The sequence below is a fragment of the Topomyia yanbarensis genome, chromosome 3 (assembly GCF_030247195.1).
Source record: "Topomyia yanbarensis strain Yona2022 chromosome 3, ASM3024719v1, whole genome shotgun sequence".
NCBI classification, from domain to species: Eukaryota; Metazoa; Arthropoda; class Insecta; order Diptera; family Culicidae; genus Topomyia; species Topomyia yanbarensis.
This window is the reverse complement of record NC_080672.1, coordinates 378,170,459-378,188,779: the sequence shown is the minus strand read 5'-3', so window position 1 is coordinate 378,188,779 and position 18,321 is coordinate 378,170,459. Positions and strand designations below refer to the sequence as shown.

General features: G+C 40.1%; 2 protein-coding genes across 7 annotated transcripts in view; one reads left to right on the top strand and one right to left on the bottom strand.

Moving 5' to 3' along the window:
• LOC131688140 (proton-coupled folate transporter-like) overlaps positions 1-18,321 on the top strand; it is an 80,219-nt gene that overhangs the window by 49,164 nt on the left and 12,734 nt on the right. The window lies entirely within an intron of this gene.
• LOC131688148 (protein boule) overlaps positions 13,940-18,321 on the bottom strand; it is a 128,068-nt gene continuing 123,686 nt past the window's right edge. For 3 of the 6 annotated variants that reach the window (XM_058972308.1, XM_058972310.1, XM_058972309.1), the window contains one exon: positions 16,268-16,605. In XM_058972308.1, the coding sequence (XP_058828291.1) occupies positions 16,586-16,605 (20 nt within the window). In that variant the 3' untranslated portion in view covers positions 16,268-16,585. The other 3 variants (XR_009305227.1, XM_058972311.1, XM_058972312.1) reach the window with 3 other exon arrangements.

The following is an 18,321-nucleotide window of genomic DNA, read 5'->3' as shown; positions in this document are numbered from 1 at the left end:
CCTTTAGTCTGAATAAAAAAATCCATTATTATTTTATTCTATATCGATCTGAATTCTTTTTCGACAATGTAGATGTGTAAAAATGTATTAAAATAAAAAAAATGGTAATTATACCATTTTTTCAATAAATTTAAATTGTGAAGCAAAGAAATTGGTATCTGAATAAAAAAAAATGAAATCGAGAATTTGAGACACGCGAATTTTATGAGCGAGACACACACGTGATTGATCTCAGGTTTTGGTTTAGAACAATAAACTTTTTGAGTGTGTAATTTCCCCCTCGGTTATTTTCGATTGGGTAGAACTAACTATACTACCCACGTAATCCGCCGGCCCTTCTCTTGAAGCATGGAAAACTCGTGAGTCAGTCGTCTCAATTATGTTGTTTTTACTTGACAACTTAGAAATGAATCCAGGCTAGTTGCTTCGAATATATTTCAGGTTAGAGTCCAACCCAATTTTCTGTTCAATGGTGAATAACCTAGATTCTAAACTGGCTTCAATCGAGGGTCTGCCTCAAAGGGAAAAAGAGGATATCCGCATGAGAATAAGAAGATGCAAAACAGATTCAAGATAATCTGCATAAGGTATATGCATGTGTGTACAATAATATTATTGGTGGCAAACACATTGAGAACCTCAAAAAGGCTGAAAGCACTAGTTTCTATATTCAAAACTGAATTAATTTCGTTTTTAATAATTGTTTTTTTTGGGAAATGAAGTAGAATTTTCGCAATGTCGGTCTTGCCAATCGTAAAACCAAAAATCTCGCTTTACGAGTGCCTTTACTGGTATCATCTTGGGTTTTCGCGTCATTTGCAGTTTGACAAGACCAAAATTGACAAGACCATAATTTGATGTTGAAACGGTCTAACCCTAAAAATGATTATGAGAAGTGCAATCCCTCGGCTTCAATCAAAACGTTTGACAGCAGTTGGGTCCAAAATTGAGTCACTTTCAGCCTCAAGCAACAGCCACATTGAAAAGGGAGTCTCTCAAAACCAATTTAGCTTTGCTCGACTTCTGCCGAAGTTCTGCCAGAGTGCTGTGACTTTGCTCCGACCACTCTCTTCATATCTAGCCTAACATGTTAAATGGTCCTATGTGCAAATGACAGTTTCTCTATGTTTACTTTCTCTTTGGTTAATAACTCGGCCGTTCATACGTTTGTTCCTTAACTCTTAGCATAATATGCTAGTCGAAATCAAAGTTTTTCGAAATATCCTGAAACAATATTGAAAAGTTTTATTAGAACGCCGTAATAAACGAAAGAGAAAGTAAACAAAGAGAGGCTCTCATTTGCACTTAGGACCATTTGACATGTTTGTCGAAATATATCAAGTAAAATCTAGTACCTCAATTCTCCAACAATGACGCAAAACGGAAACACTCTTTCCGGTGTCTAATTACGACATTTCACAAACGTTTTCACTAGTTTAGCGTTTGTTTCGCATCCAAGAACAACCAAAACCGTTCACGATAGGAATGGAGGAAAATTTGGCAAAATATGAATGTATCACAACAATAACGCGGAATCCGGTTTCGAAACTGAACGGATTTATACCAGTTCTATCTGAGAATTGCGCTACCTCTCCGTCCGTTTCGCTGTACACTGCAGCAATTAATAGGGAAGATCAAATATTACACAATAACGAGAGGAGCTGCTACTTTCAGCGTGTTTACTCTTCTGACATCAGTTGCTGCGCATTGTTCTTCTCTTTTTTCGTTTTGGTTGTTAGTTGAGGGGGGGGGGGAGGGTTATCAGGGTCTGGGAGGTTTAATCCTTTTCTGTTTCGATAACAATAACAATAAATTTCATATCAAAACATTTCGATTTTTGTTTGCAACTGCTATGCGCTTCTGCGCGCACGGCTTGAAACCTTCGATTTAAAATGTGTTGTTGTTGTCGTACTGTCTGCTTCTGTGGATGTATGCGTTGTTTAGGTTTTCATTTTATGCTGTTTATTTTTTTGATACAGTGCGTTTCATGTGTGAGTGTGTGTTTGATGGTGCTGCAAAGTTCTTATTCTGATCATTGTATGAGTGACAATGTGTTTGGTGGTTTATGTGTTAATTCTGCATTTTTGATCACTTTTCATGCATTCCTCGTGTCCTATCGATATCGTACTAGATCTTTGACAACTGTTACTAATCACCGGTGTTTCCCCCTCTTTTTATTATCATTCGTGTTAGTAGTAAGTACTTACATGTATACTTTTAGATATATGTGTGTTTGCGTGTGTCTTGATACTGGTAGAGTGAGCTACATAAATTATTGTTTTATTAGATCGTTTTTGCGTGATTTCACTTACAATTCTAGAGAGGTTGCATTCCTCCGTATTACTATTTGCTAGAAGTTGTATTTTCATATTTTTCGTACAAGCTACCTATCCTCCACGACAGCAGTGGTATATGAGTGGTGGATTATAGTTGGTCTCTGACCTGGCTTTTTTACTGAAAATATTCATCATACAAGGAGTAAATAACTGAGGAGCAAATTGAGCAACTGATTTTTCTTATATAAATGTTTCCGGCGTTGAATGTTTGTTCTAACGCAGATACGTATCTGTGTGTGTGTGTGTCTTGTCTGCTTCATATTACTGTACAATCAAGATCAAACGGAAAGTAAAGTGTGAGCACTTCCCCAATAAAATTAAGGTTCACACATACACCTAAAACGGGTCAAAACCTTTGGAAGTTAGCTTGAAATAACAACATAAAACCGCTAACAACAAATTACACCAAAAAAAGTTGCAGTGAGCGATGGATGTTCGGAAACGGATCCGAATTCTATCTAATAACGATTTCGATTTTCAATTTCAACCAACAACTTATTCTCTACGTGTATATCTACGCTTTTGCTGGCTACGCCAAGAGTAATTTCCTGCTCCTGGCGCCGTTGCTGCTGCTATTAACTGCACAAGATTTGTTCAACAATTTTTTAAAGAATACATAAATAATGTTCAATTATAAGCCCAAGTAACAAAAACAAAATAACAGCATAATGGCAAACGAAAGGAACTTTATCTTACAAGCATATTTCCATTTGTTTCTTCCTTCTTCTTTCAATAGAGCTTCATGCTACACCTGATGTGTGATACAAGGACTAGTGCGCTCCCTTTCAATCATTCCTCGAACGCTGTAATTGTTGTTATGCTAACTGGTGACATCCAAAAAAGCTCTAACTCAATCGAATCTCACTACTTCTGCCTACAGCATTCCCGCTATCCCGAACAAAACTGACCGTAGAACCGAGCAGAGAAGCTTTTACTATTGTTTTTGATTACCGGATTCTACTGTGCACTAACTGTTTAATGCGCTACACACTACTGCGAAGGCGGTTTGCTCTAGGAGAGAGAAACAAAACCGTCTAATGATACGACGAACCGTGGTCGGACACAATCGAGGAAGACACCACGCGTCATTTCTTAATTTTGTCTAACCTCAACAATCCAATGAAAAACGCGTCGACCGGAAAACAAAAACTCGGTGCACCCCCCTCCCTTCCGGTTTGAAAGCGGTGGGCGGCAGAGGTCAGGCTGAGTCTAGCATTAGTCTTCGTCACCACTAATCTGCGTCTTACCATCACCACCACCATCACCCCACCGAGCAGTGTCTGTGTGTTTGTGAGGAGTTTGTTCGTGAACGTGCGGCTATCAACAATTGTCCTGTTGTTCGTCGGGGATCTACTTTTTACTATCAACTGTCTCACTTCACTTCTCCCTTGATGGCCATCATGTCCGCCGTCCGCCCAGTAGACGGAAGTAGTCGGAATGAAAAATGATTCCGCAAAAAAAAAAACAGGCAAAATGGGACATACTGCAGGTTTGGTAATCAATCATGGGGTAGTATCTAGCTTAAAGATGGAGGTAGATTGCTCAATTTATCTACGTTGTGCTGAGGATTCGCCCCCGTCGGGACGATAATGTTGTTTCTGAAAGGGGCCATTGTCTGGGGCTAGAGGTGTTTTACTGGTTCAGCCCGGAATACTAGTGGGTGGTCTAGTGTCAGATAATTCTAGTTGGATAGATGTTTTTGACAGTTGAACTTGTTTTTTTTCTGTTAATGGTCCAAACCACATTTTTCATATCAAGCAGCCTCATTTGAGATTGTGACAGTATCATGGAAATTGGGTTATAAAATGCAGAAGATTTTTTCTTCTACTACCTAAATCGAGAGAGCTCAACTGTCTAAATGTGACAATATATATCTCCAATCCTTAAAATTCCAATGCGATTTTCATTGAATTTCTACTAAAATGTAAACACGTCCTAGTTTGACACAATCGGTATTAGTGGACAATAGTTTTAGCCAAAGGCATTGTTTACGTTTGAAGGTTCGCCGACAGTGAAGCCAAATCTACCTATCGCACATGTCAGTGGCAATCTATCGCGCAAAGTCAACCAACATTCTTCTTTCAGAGAACATGCAGGAAAAGTATTAGTGTTGATAGAAATAATATTATGGCAAATAATTTCAATCGACTAAACATGACACTTTATGCATCTCATTATATTCCTTGGTAACAATGTAAAATAAATTACATGAAATAGAATTATTAATAAAGTACTGTAAGCCACGAAACAGTAACTTTTCAATTCACTCCGTATAATTTATTATGTAGCTCGGTTGAAGTGACTCAAAGTTACAGTAAAACTGTGGTTGCGAGAAATAAATAGTCATCATTTTATGCAGTGTTGCGCATTCATTTGTACGGGACTCCAATTATACATAGACTCTTGTTTTAGCAACATGGGATAACATCTTTGATAGACTACCTCAAGGTACAATATCACTCTATACTTATGGTTCTAAAATGGGTGAGCTAACTGGCTTGGGAGTCTGCGGACCAATAATTAAGGAAACGATATCAATGGGAGCGTGGCCAACAGTTTTCCAGGCAGAGGTATATGCAATATACACCTCCGAGTTGCAAAGTTGCAATTTTCTCAGACAGCCAAGCAGCACTGTTGGCAATAAGATCGTCGAAATGTGAGTCCAAACTTGTTTGGGAGTGCATCACATGTTTACAAAAACTGGCAACCGGGAATAAAATAATGATATACTAGGCCACCAAGGAATCGTTGGTAACAACTAACAAACATGTTGGTTGGCTTTCTAGGCATAGCTACCTGTGTCATCAAGCTTTCAGCTTGGGCAAGAGACCAACTACTAAACGACTTGCGTAACGAAGTGGGCGCTCGACAAGCTGAGAAATTCGTACATCCAGATACAACGCGAGCCAAAAACTAATGGATCTACCACGAAAAGACTTACAGGACATTGTCCTGCCAAGTACCATCTGAAAAAAATTAGAAGTTCAAGATGACATTTATCGTTTCTATAACTATGAGTCCGAGAGCTCGGAACATATTCTCTGTCATTGTGCAGCATTATTTTTTCGAAGGAAGCGATACTTCGGAAGCCATCTAATGTGAACAAACAAACAACTCGGTTCCAACTACTTTGAATTTGGGCAATTCGTAACCTCTAGAACAACCATCCACAAAAGATAACCTGAATAGTGGTTGCAGCGGTTTCCCATAAAAAGGAAAAAAAAGTCTATGTAAATAAGCTCATCGAACGGTAAAAAAATGAGGTTAGCCGTTATGTGTCCAATGCGATACCCGGGTACCTCTTCAGGTTTCAACTAATGAAATTCCAATGTTTTATCCATAGCTGGAAATTGATATCTTAGAACTGGACTAAGTCAAGCTTTTGGGTTATCACTAAGAACCAGATCCATTCATCCAGTTCAATCTCACGGAATCAAAAAGTGGACGAGTTCCTGAATCCAAAACATCTAAAAGTAGTTAAAGAAAGCCATAGTTATGAGTATTTCAATTTGTGGGTACCCGGGTACCCTCGTCGGCCTGTTTAAGGTGTTTTTTTTGTTATACACATAACGATTATACATTTTCATGCAATGTTCTATGGTCGAGTCTTCGGTCGCTTTGGTGCTCTTCCACAAAGTCCTAGCCCCAAGCTCTAGATGTCATTCAGCAGATTCGGAATCAGTCCACTATTCATACCAATGTTTTCAGACGCAGTTTGCATAATAGCAATATTAAGTGGATCAGTCATTCGTATTTCCATGAGCACAAGATGCGCGCTGCAGCACCAGGGCCGTATGAACCAGTTTCGATTTACTTCAACTCGATCTGGTCTACTTGCCCATCGGAAACGTTACAGCAGAACTACGGTCATGTCTCCTTCAATTCCAGAAGGCTCCTTTCAGTAGCCAGCACGAGAGCTGCCAGCCCTAGAGTTCGCCTAAATGAACCTCCACGCTAGACCGTTGTTTCCAGCGGAATTGGGCGTCGCATCATCCTTCGCGGAATCGACCGCAGACGAATCCTAGGTCGGCTTTTATCCCTTCGACGAATGCCGATATCCAGACAACGAATCCAAGAGCGGCGTTCATCCCCTCGGCAAATCCCGATATCCAGACGGGGCACAATACCTTCATTCCTGGTCAGCAATCAACACCGATACGACCTGATCACTCGCAACAAGGTGAAGTGGCGACGATCCCCTACGTAGGACAGTGTGCGTTTTCAACCGGAGTCAGATTGCTGCGCAGCAGGCGGTTTCAAAGGATCTGCCCGAATTCGACGGTACATTGACGGTACATATTCATAGGTATTTACGGCTTTCTCAGTCTGAATAATCTAGGCAAACGATTTAATTGTAGATTGCCCGACGTTTCGCTTGTTTTTGGTGGCCTTTTTGAAGGAAAAATCTAGTGCATGGTACTAGCACGGCGATACCTTCTTCAGGTCATGATCAGCAAAGTTGATGTGTCAAGAGGAACGGGTACTCAAATTTTCGTTCCGAATCGGACTCAAGCGACGCGAAACCATCCGAGTTACTCAGTGAACTAAAACGGGTGTAACAGAACCCGAAAGAAACCAGTGTGTGGTGTGCAAGGGCAACTGTTCGACGGTTGTACGGTGCAGCAGATTTAAGAGTTTCAGCTACTATTCGAAGTGGGCAGCAGTAAAGGAGTACAAGCTATGCCGAAAGTGTCTTCGCAAACATAACGGCTGCTGTAAACAGCAAAAACATTCATGCGGCATGAACGAGTGCATATATCTACACCATCCTCTACTCCATAATCAGGAGAGCCACCACAATAAGGCGCCACTGAGGTTTCCTTCGGAAACGAATCACTCGGAACAAACATGTAATTTGCATCAAGGATAGTCGACAGTACTGTTTCGCATTCTCCCGGCCGTATTGTATGGAAAAGAGAAGGAGGTGAGGACTTATACATTTATCGCTGATGGATCCGAGCTAACGTTGATGGAACAAAGCCTTGTAGACGAGATTGTTGTCGAAGGACCTAGAAAGCTCCTGTTCTAGAAGTGTGAATCTGTGAATCTCTGAAGCAAGAAGCTTGACGAAGCATGAAGCTTCAGGGATCAACATGGTCTCCTCTCCATAAATACGCCGGCAAAGATTACCACGACATCACTCCATGATTTCTAAATGGCTTGGACCACGCCAATCTGGGGTACGGAATAGAGAGCTGCGCAGGTGATCGAAACGAACCGGTTGCCGTGAAAACTCGTTTGGGATGGACGGTTTACGGCAACTGCACCGGAAAGGAAGAAATCGGTATTGACGTGAACCTCCACAGCGTCCAAAGATGCGACTTTACGCGGGACCTACACAGAACAACGTAATCATACCTTGTGTTGGATAACATGGGAGTTATCAAACCTAACAAAGTTCTCTCTCAAGAAGATCTGCGTGCCCGTGCGCTGTTAGAGTCCCTCACCCGTTAAACAAATAAGCACTCTGAGTGTGGTCTACTCTGGAAATACGATCATGTCCGACTTCCGGACAGTGAAGAGATGACCTTTAGGCGATGGCAGTGTCTAGAAATCTGATTCAGCAGGGATCAAATATTAGCCGACTATCTTTAGACGAAGATTCTGGAACACGTCAGTAAGGGCCACGTAAGGAAGTTGACTCCAGAAGAACTACAAGTACGTCACGCACGGATCTGGTGCCTTCCTATCTTATTAGTTGCTAACCCGAACAAACCGGTGCTGATTCGCTTCCGTGAGTTCAAAGAGGCAGTGAGCGTTTCTTTTGGAAAAATAGCAATGAGTCTAAGCCAAACGTGTACGTTGTTAAGAACAGCTACATAAAACTGTTCGAGCAAGCATACCCAGATGTCAGTGGACGCTATCATCAAGCAGCATTACGTTGATGATATGCTCGTAAGCACGGAGACGGAAGAAGATGTAGTGAAACTGGTTCAGAACGTGAAAAAGATCCACGAGCAAGCCGGAATTGAAACACGCAACTGGATATCTAACTCTGGTACGGTCATGACGACACTGAAGGAGGTAACGGCGGAGGAGAAAAATCTAAACAACGCCGACGAAACTACACCAGCAAAGGTGCTCGGAATGTGGTGGAACACTTCAACCACTTGTTTCACATACAAAGCTTCGTCCCGCTAAGATCAAGATCAACTTGAGCTGCCAGGTTGTCGTTGGCCAACGAAACGTGAAGTTCTCCGCACACTGAAGATGATATATGAACTTTTGGGATTGATTGCGCTCTTGAAGATTCTTACTGATTAATGTTCCTGAAGGTTCTTATTCAGCAAATTGGCAGAACATCGATCGGCACGAAGACGCACAGTTCGATTAGTGTTTGACATGGCTTGCGGTCTTTCCGAAGATGGGACTGGTGGAAGTTTCACGATGTTACCCGACATTTAAGCGGTAAGGGCTAAAGCAGAGATGAACACGTTCATGGATGCAAGCAAGAGCGGCTTTGATGCTGTCGTACGTCTTAGATTCCGAGAAAGGGGTGTGATCGAATGCTCATTAGTAGGAGCAAAAACCAGAGTAGCCCCCCTTAAATTTCTGTCTATCTCAAAATCCGAACTTCAAGCAGCTCTACTCGGCATTCAGTTAGCGGGTACAATACTGGCGTCTCTTACCATCAAGATCAGCAAGCGAAACTTCTGGGCAGATTCCAAAGATGTGTTATGCTCGTTGACATCCGATGATCGTTGATATAGCTAGTTTGTAGCATTCTGCGTCAGTGAAACCTTGGAGTCGACGGACATCATCGATTGGCGATGGATTCCGACGAAACTGAACGTTCCCTATGGAGGAACAAAGTGGGTCCGAGTTCTCGATTTATCAACGGGCAATCGTTGGTTTCGTGGTCCAGAATTGCTTCGACAAGACGGAGACGCCTGGCCCGAAATCCTTAATCTCGGAAGACCGACGGTAACAGAGCTTCACCCGCATCTACTTTTTCATGTGTCAACTATGGACCCGGCCGTTGATCCGCAAAATGCTCCAAATGGGTTCGATTCTTACGTCGCGTAGCATATTCAGATTTATCGGCAACATGCAGCGATCAACGAGACGAGAACGATGTTTCACTGGACTGCTGACACAGGAAGAACTGACTAAAGCGGAAAAGTATTTGTACCACCAAACACAGTCAGAAATCTTCGTCGGTGAAAATAACCTGCTCCTTCGCGGCGCTTTCCTGGACGAAAACGGTGTTGCTCGCGTTCGGGGTTGAAGAAAGGCATGTTTCTTCATCGACCCTGACGCTGCTGAATTCATCATTCTCCCTCGGAATCACCACATCACAGAACTGATCATCACCGACCACATGAGCGCTTCAACCCCCAAAACGTCGTCGAGACGATCGTCAATGAAGTCTTGTAGCGCTACCGTATTCCTAGGATAAAAGCAACGTATCATGCAATCCGCAGAATCTGCCAACGATGCAAGAACGTTCGAGCGAAACTACAATCTCCAGCGATGGCTGACCTTCCGCAGTAATGTCTGGTTGCATTTAGCCACCCGTTCATCTACATGAGGATGATATTTCGGTCCGACATTGGTCTTGGTAGGACGACTTTCGGAAAAGCGGTGGGGGGGTTCTCGACACCTGTCTAACTACTCGCGCCGTTCACTTGCTTATCGCTTAAACACTGACTACGGACAATTCGAAATGTCCTAGCTAGGAGGGGTGTCCCAGCAGTCATCTACAGGGATCGGGGAACAACTTTCCAGTCTACAAGCAAGCTGCTCGACAGACTGGCAAGGGAGTTCAAATCAAGCTTTCAACCCACCGGTTTCACCACATACGGGAGGAGCATGGGAACGGTTGATACGCAATGTGAAGTAAAACTTGGCTAAGCTTCAGTCCAGTCGACTACCCACCGACGAAGTACTGCAAAATGCCTTGATTGAAGTCGAGGACGTCGTTAGCTCAAAGGATACTGACTAACATTCCCGTAGATGTCGACAAATCCAGTCAAAGGTCATGGCAGACAGCTTCGGGAAGCAATGGGTCTACGATCCTACGATCGCACGAAGAACCAAGCGGTTAATTCTGTCGAAGCCTACCGCTGGCCTAAAGGTAGGGTTATTACTACACACCGTACGAACAGCTTTCGGTGGAATCTACAAGCGATCTGCAGTACCGTTAGCGGTACTCGACGTTGACGTTTTAGTGAATACGCTTCCTTCGCGCATTCCGGTAGGAGGAGCGTTGACTACGCTCCGACAACAACTACCGCTTCGTTGCTCCCCCCACCAAATGCTACATTTTTGCATTTTTAATTCTACACACTACAGTGTAGTGTACCAACAAATAGATAGAAATATAGTCCAGGATATGCTGAACAACTTTGCCGAAGGATGTATGGTGTTAGAATGTCTCTAAGCCAAATTATAGCTCTTCAAAATTCGATACATCGAATTAAATGCCAAAAATCATTTTTATTGCCAACACTGGTACACCGGCAATGGTATTTCATATAGCATTCCAAAATAACATTATATATTTTAGTTTTACCACATTGGTATGTTTGAATGAATTATTCAAAAGCCTTAGCTCAATTTCATGAGCGTAGGTAGTAGAGCAATAGGGCGTAGTGAGGGGTGAGGGAGGATGGGGGGAGACTTTAATATGTAGAAATTCGAACTGAAATGTTGTCGAGTTGGAACGTTCAGATGAATTATTTCAAAACCATTACACAATGTCCTACGCATAATAGTAATGATGAAATAAACCATACTGTATCCCTTTGCCTTGACTTTTATCAATAGAAGTTACGTTACAGACTGAATCAACTGATGTCGATATATTTTGCCAGCTCATGAAAGAAAGAATGATGCATTTGCTGCTTCTATATTGATTATCTCCCATATTATTCAGTTCAATGATTATATTCTTGAGGCCAGCAAAGATTGATTTTAGGGAATTGTCTGATACGATGGAGAGTTTTTCGTGTACTGTGACGGGTTAGTTATACATGGTGGCTATTGACCTCAGCTCTTTCCGTATTCCATCAAGTATTCCCAATGTGGACCATTTACTGAAGGTGAAAATGGAACTTAGGCTTACGGAAGTTACCTTTATCGAATTCCATCATGATACATGGCATACTGTCCTGACAACGTTCAACAAAATGGCGCAGATCAATAGATTTATGTTGCATACAATTCTAAACCTAACAATTAAGTGTGATAGAGTTCGAAGCAAGATCCTTGCGTATATGAAAGATTGACATATAGAGATACGGCTACACGATCTAGTAACACTTATTTGCGATAGTCATTAAAATTCTTGTTGCAATTCGGATAAGTAGAATACGAGCCGGAGGATATACGAAGAATATACGAAGAAGAAACAACTTTCCAGGCTTCCAAATGTTTTTTTTGTGATGAGAATGCAGTTGGATCTACCCGCCCTTTCCTACCTGACCTCCGAATACAAAATATAAGGTGGTACCATTACACAGACCAATCTCTGCACTTGATTTCAGCGACAGAGATGCCTCCAGCGTTTGGTTGTTTGTAGACAGTTCTGCTCGGTCTATTTTTACACAGTTTTAAACTATCGTGTTTCCGAGATATTCATCATGCATTAGGAGAGAAGATAAATAATAGTGGAAACCTTCAAAATTCATCAGTGCCAATTCGGGAACTGACAAAACTGCTGGATTATCCTACAAGTACTGTTAGTTAGTAAGTCGATTACCTTCTACGCAGGTCACATGCGTTTCGGGAAGTAGAGGCTGATCCCAACATCTTGGATTGTGGTTTGACGAAAAATCCGTCTGCTGCGAGGCAAATTTCTCTCCGAAAAGGCTACAATTATATACCGAGTAAATAAACAACCCAATTGAAGTACGATGGCCAGAACCCAGCACCGTAAGCTGTACCATCAGGTGTTGACGAAACTCGATGGATGTTTCTAGAACGGCGCTGAAGCCTAATCAAAAGCCGATTTCGAACAAATCTCGGAGCTCAAATTTTACAAGGCTCCATCTCGTGGCGACGTTCCTGGCAGATTCAAGTTTGTTCCGCGGATAAGTTTGCGAAAAAAAGTTATGATTTGGCAAGGGATTTGTTCCTGTCCCAGCAATTTTGAAGCGGATAATGTTATGAATTCAGAAGTATACAAAAGGAATGTCTCAACTAGTGGATTTTAATCCTCTTTAAGTCCCATGCTGGTTCAAATCTAGCCAGCTGGAATTGTAGCAAAGATGTGCTACAATGGTACGACAACGAAACCTAGTTCGTCCCAGTTCGAGAAGTATTGGGCAATAATGAAGCGGGAAGTTTAGACTAAGGGAGAAACCGCCAACGGAGCATTGGTTGGATGAAGAATTGTTGGGATCAGCTAGCACAGACTGTGAGTGTAGAATAGGGCATCGCAAATTTTTTTTTTGAATTCTCAAAGCCCCCCCCCCCCCTCTTATATTGTGACAAATGTGAAAGTAAGCTCAGATGCCAAATTTCACATCATTTGGACAATTTTAGACCCCCGCCCACTTTGCTTGAAATTTTTTGAAATTGGTACTATGAGAAAATATGGAGGAAAAATACGTTAAATGCTATAACTTTTGAAGTAGCAATCAGAAAATTACAAGTTATACCTCTTTTGAAAGGAAATAATCATAGCATTTCAATTGAGATATTTTCGTTTCTAGGAAAATACGGGAAAGTGGGGTACTGGGTCATTTTGGACCCAAAATCCCATATTTTTAATGATTTTTCTGCTTCGTGATGCAAATCGTACATATTTTGTAGTTTTTCTAATGTGAAAAAATCTCAGAAATCGAGCGAAACCCTTTTGACCTTAGTCCGAATACGAGAAGTTGGGGTTATAGGGCTTTTTGTCATTCATATTAAGTTTTATTATTTTCTCATGCATATATCTCTATTATTCTTCAATCAATTTTCAAAAAATGTAACTTATAGGACGTGTAAAATTCTGAGGAATAAAACAAAACGTTAGAGGTAAAATTCAGAAACATCAAACTTTTTGATATTCACTTTACAAATCTCATTTTTTTCATTACTTGTCCTAATACCTCAACTTCCCCTATTTTTCCAGAAATGAAACTTTTCTCATGTGATCCCTAAGCATATTTTACACTAAAAGTAGTAAAATAAATAAGAATTTTGTTGTTAAATGGAGTTAATATGTGCGATTTTATGATAGAAATGTGAAATCGACACTATATGTCAGATAATTTGATGTTTCTGAATTTTACCGGTAACGAATCTATTTTTGTTATAATCCTAAGGATTTTCCACGTTCAACAAGGTATAGTTTATTAAAATTGAGTGAAGAATAATAGAGATATATTCACGAGAAAATGATGAAGTTTAATATGAATGACAAAAGGCCATTTAACCCCAACTTCTCGTATTCAGACAAAGGTCAAAAAGGCTCTGATCGATTTTTGAGATTAGAATTACTACAAAATATGTACGATTTGCATAACAGAGCAGAAAAATCATTAAAAATAGGGGATTTTGGGGCCAAAGTGACCCAGTACCCCGCTTTCCTGTATTTTCCTAGAAACAAAAAAATCTCCATTCAAATACTATGATTATTTCCTTTCAAAAGAGGTATAAATTGTAATTTTCTGATTGCTACTTCAAAAGTTATAGCATTTAATGTATTTTTCCTCCATATTTTCCCATAGTACCAATTTCAAAACATTTCAAGCGAAGTGGGCGGGGGTCTAAAATTGTCCCAATGATGTGAAATTTGGCATCTGAGCTTGCTTTGACATTTGTCACAATATGAGAGGGGGGGCCTTCGAGAATTCAAAAAAATTTTTTTTTGCAATGCCCTAGTGTAGAAGGTGCGTGTCGCTTGATAAGCAGTATCTACAGAAAAGTGCGAGAAATTCTGCATGTTACAAATGAAAGATTTTGTTTCAATTATTTTCATGAAGTAAAATATTACCTTTGTTTCATCCTGAAAGATTTTCGATTGAAAGGTTAAAACTACGTCCCATGTCTAAATGATTAAGCCTTTAAGAGTTAAAGCTGACAAACAAACAACAAACCATGTCCCGTTGTTTTCGTGTACAGCATGCTTTAGAGTAGAATAGTTTAAAGGGATCAAGGAAAAATATCTAAACGATTTTATATGAGATCTTACACAATAACTGAAAAGAAAAGTTAAAGAGCTGACATAATCCCATGGAAACTAAATTGACTTCGTCTCATCAGAGTCTCTGAAAGAAAAAAAAATAGACCGTTCAAGTGCAGTGAAACAGTGGATAGTAGAATTTTCAAGATCCCCTCGTCGTCTTTAAATGGTATTACTTTGCTCACATATATGCATCTAACCAAATTATATCGAAAATGTGCTAGTGTGTATGTGTGTACGATCACATGTGGTTGTTTTGTCGTTGGTGGTTGACGTTTTAGGTCCAAATTAGCGACATGCTGCTTCTGTACAGATTAGTATTTATAATTATTTTATTTCATGTGTGTGTGTCAGTTGCTGATTTCTGTTTGATTTATTACTTTACTGTTTGTATATATATATTTTCTATGTATAAGTATATGGATTTTTTTCGCTCGTATCATAAATAATCACGGATTTATTCCGTTTCAGTTATGTTTGTTAGAACTACCCTAACTGACTCGTCGTTATCCGCCCGCTGGCTCATATATTCTTATAACCTACAGTAGTTTCTAATATTAGGTTAATATTGTTCAACAATGTTTTACTTCAAAAGTAAAAAGATTCAACATTCCGAATGGGAAGCGCATCTTCCCATCCGGCTCGACGATTAATCGCTTTCACTCGCATGTTGTTCCGTCTCCCACATGGAATCTGTCTTTTTGTTTTTCCCACACTATCAACATCATTTGACATCCTAATAAAAATAAAGCAGTCCGTGTGTTGTATTAATTTGAATTTCTAGCCTCACTAGAAAATCGCTGTTTCGCGGTAGCGAATTTCACTGCCACTCTCCCTCTCTTTCTCTCTCTCTCTCTCTATCTCTCCTAATTGTTAGGTCATTTTTCTTAAATAGCTATTTATAGTGGTTCGCCTCATCCCATCACATCGCGAGGATGGGGGCAAGCGTGACAAAAAAAAGTCTAAAGAAAAGAAACGCGGAAAATAATGCCTGCGATCCGGTGGAACAGAATGGCAAAACCATAATCAAAAACTTCGGTCTTCCTGACATTGATCTGTGTGTTATTTTTTTCGTCTTCTTCTGCTTCTTCGGTTTGTATCTATATCGGCTGCTCGTCTACATCGCCGCAGCAGCACCCATCACAATCACACCCACCTCGCTCGCTAGAATTGGTTTTGTCGGTCTTCGCTTCCGCGACTCGTTCACTCACATGCTATCTCTAATTGCTGTGCTGGTTGTGTATAGGTCTTCTCTCGCAAGTGTATGTATAAATATCGTTTTGTAAGATGTATTTATATATATATATAATATTCGATGTTAGTAGCCTCTGGTATGTGTGCGCATCCACAGTCCCACAACCTTCCGCTAGAGGGGGCTGTGTCGGGCTTCCACCGTCCCGCCGGAACTTCCGTTCTGTTTGCCAGGTTGCAAACGCAACGGACGAGTGATACAAAATGAAATAAAACGGGTTCCTCGCCGGTATCTTCTAACCGCCGTGCTACTAGAGTGTGTCTGTATAATATGTACACTAAAGCCTTGTCGGTGGCGCTCGCGCTCCGATTCGCTAATTATATATCCTCCACTCTGTGGCTTCTTGCTTCGCTACTTATTGCATTTTTGTTCTTTGTTTTTTTTTGTTATTTATTATTATTAGGTTCATCATTTATGCTAATGGATTTTTTTGTCTAATTTATTTATTTATATATAGATGTGATTTTTTGTTGTATAAATATTACTCATGATAATAAATAAGTTTCTGTTTGTCTAGTTTGTTCTCTTTCTTTTAACAAGGGTAGATTCCTGCAAGAGAGAACGACGATCACAGGAAAAAAGACAGAGATAGAAAAAAAAAACAATGAAAAATTGTAAATTAAGTTCTGATGATCAAGTTTGCTCCGTTTTCGGGATTGCTTTAAAAGGAAACAGTTAAGCGTGAGGAAGATACTGTTTGAGGAATGTTCTCTTTTAGTATGGCGACAGGTTAAACAGTTTTTTCAATGGAATCGGACATTCCCCCAAAAGGATCTTCCTCCTGCAAGCTATTCGGAAACTGTCTGCACCTCGGATAATGTTGTTTCAATTGGCTGATAGTGTCTCGGTTGGACAAAAGAAATCAAATAAACATCCTCTTCAATAGTAATCGTTGCCGTCTGCAAAGAATAATTGAAAAACGGGAGGGTCAATTCAATAGTTACAATTCAGCAAATCTTGATGCACAGAAAGGGCCGCCGTGTGACACCTGGTTACGTTTGAGCGTGCACACATGGAGTGCGATATAGCATACGATATTGGTTAGTATGTGGTTAGCAATGCCAAACACCACTGCGCTAACGGTTGCTCCGGATAGATGATGGATTATTGTTGTTAATTAGAACTGGATTATCGTTGAATGATAAAAAATGAGAACTGTCGCTCTTTTAAAGAAATTTACGGATACAAAAAAAGAAATCTTCAATTTAAAATAGAATGGCAGCACTGCTGTAGCACTTGATCGTGTCTTTGTGTATTTAAAAATAACTATATATTGGTTAATAGTTCCCTAGATCCTTCTTTCATTGATTTGTGTTTAAGTTGGTAAAAATATAGCGAGAATAGTAGCATTTTACAACGATATTTTATAGTAATTTTGGCAAGTACGCCCGTTAATTCTACTTGGCGCCCGCAGCGCCATCTGTATCCGATAATCTGATCACTTCGGTTAATCGATGATAGAGGAAACTCTGGCAGCAATGTATTATAGTGATTAAGGTTTTACTGGGAAAGCCTTGGAAAGCGGTCATCTTTGAAAACGAAAAAAGCAGTAATATTGCACATCGTCGGCAGAATGTTCATAAAAATTAGTCAATAGCATTCTAACCATTCCCCAAATACGTTGATGAATTTTCAAGAAGATTGTGTAAAGGTTAGCGAAAAAAACTGCTTTTTTCGTTTTGAAAGATGGCACTTTTGTAGGCTTTCTCAGCTGAACCTTAAGAGCAGGACGTGGAAGTCGAAGTTTCTACGTGGATATATTCTTGTGGGGATTATTTTATATCATATAACAAGTATTTTTGAAATGGGTCATTCCACGTATAATAGAGCTATCACCATGGTTAAAATTTTAACCTTGGAGATGAAAGGTGATAGCTCTATTGTGCATGGAATGACTCATATCAAAAATACTTGTTCACCCACGTACATTTCAAGGCCGCATTCGTATAAAATAAGCCACGTATAAACTTCCACTTCCACGCTCTTATGGTTAAATGTTAAAAATATGTTCATCGACAAAAACAAACATGCTAATAAATAGGTGCAGACACGATTCTTCCATACAAAAATTTCCGGTCAATGGGATATGGATTATGGAGGTTAACTCGAAACCTCACTAAAACATTTTTGAAATGCTTCTATTCCTGTACATGATTTAAAATAATGGTGAAGAAAAAAAATCTAAAAAATAATAACTACGCCTGAAACCATTTCTCACTAGAACTTTTTTTTGTTCTAAAGATAAATATTCAAGATGACCATATGAGTTTCAAATTCGTAATTGTAGAATAGTAACACGCTGAAATAGGACCACGATTTGACATTAACAAAATTATCGGGAGAATTTTGCCTTATTAGAACAGGGAATATCATTCAACGAATCCAGCTAATTCTTTTTTAATATAATCCAACACCGTGAGGATGTATGTTAGCGGAGTAGAGATAAAAAAATAAGTTTGGATGGAAATTCGAAATTTTCGCAACTTTCCGCTGGTGAGGATAATGTTAAGTACCACATTTTAGTGCAATCCGATGAAAACTGACATGAAAACTTGTTTCTTTTGATCTAGTGCGCGGTAGCGGCGCAAAATCACCTTTGATTGAAAGAATGTTGT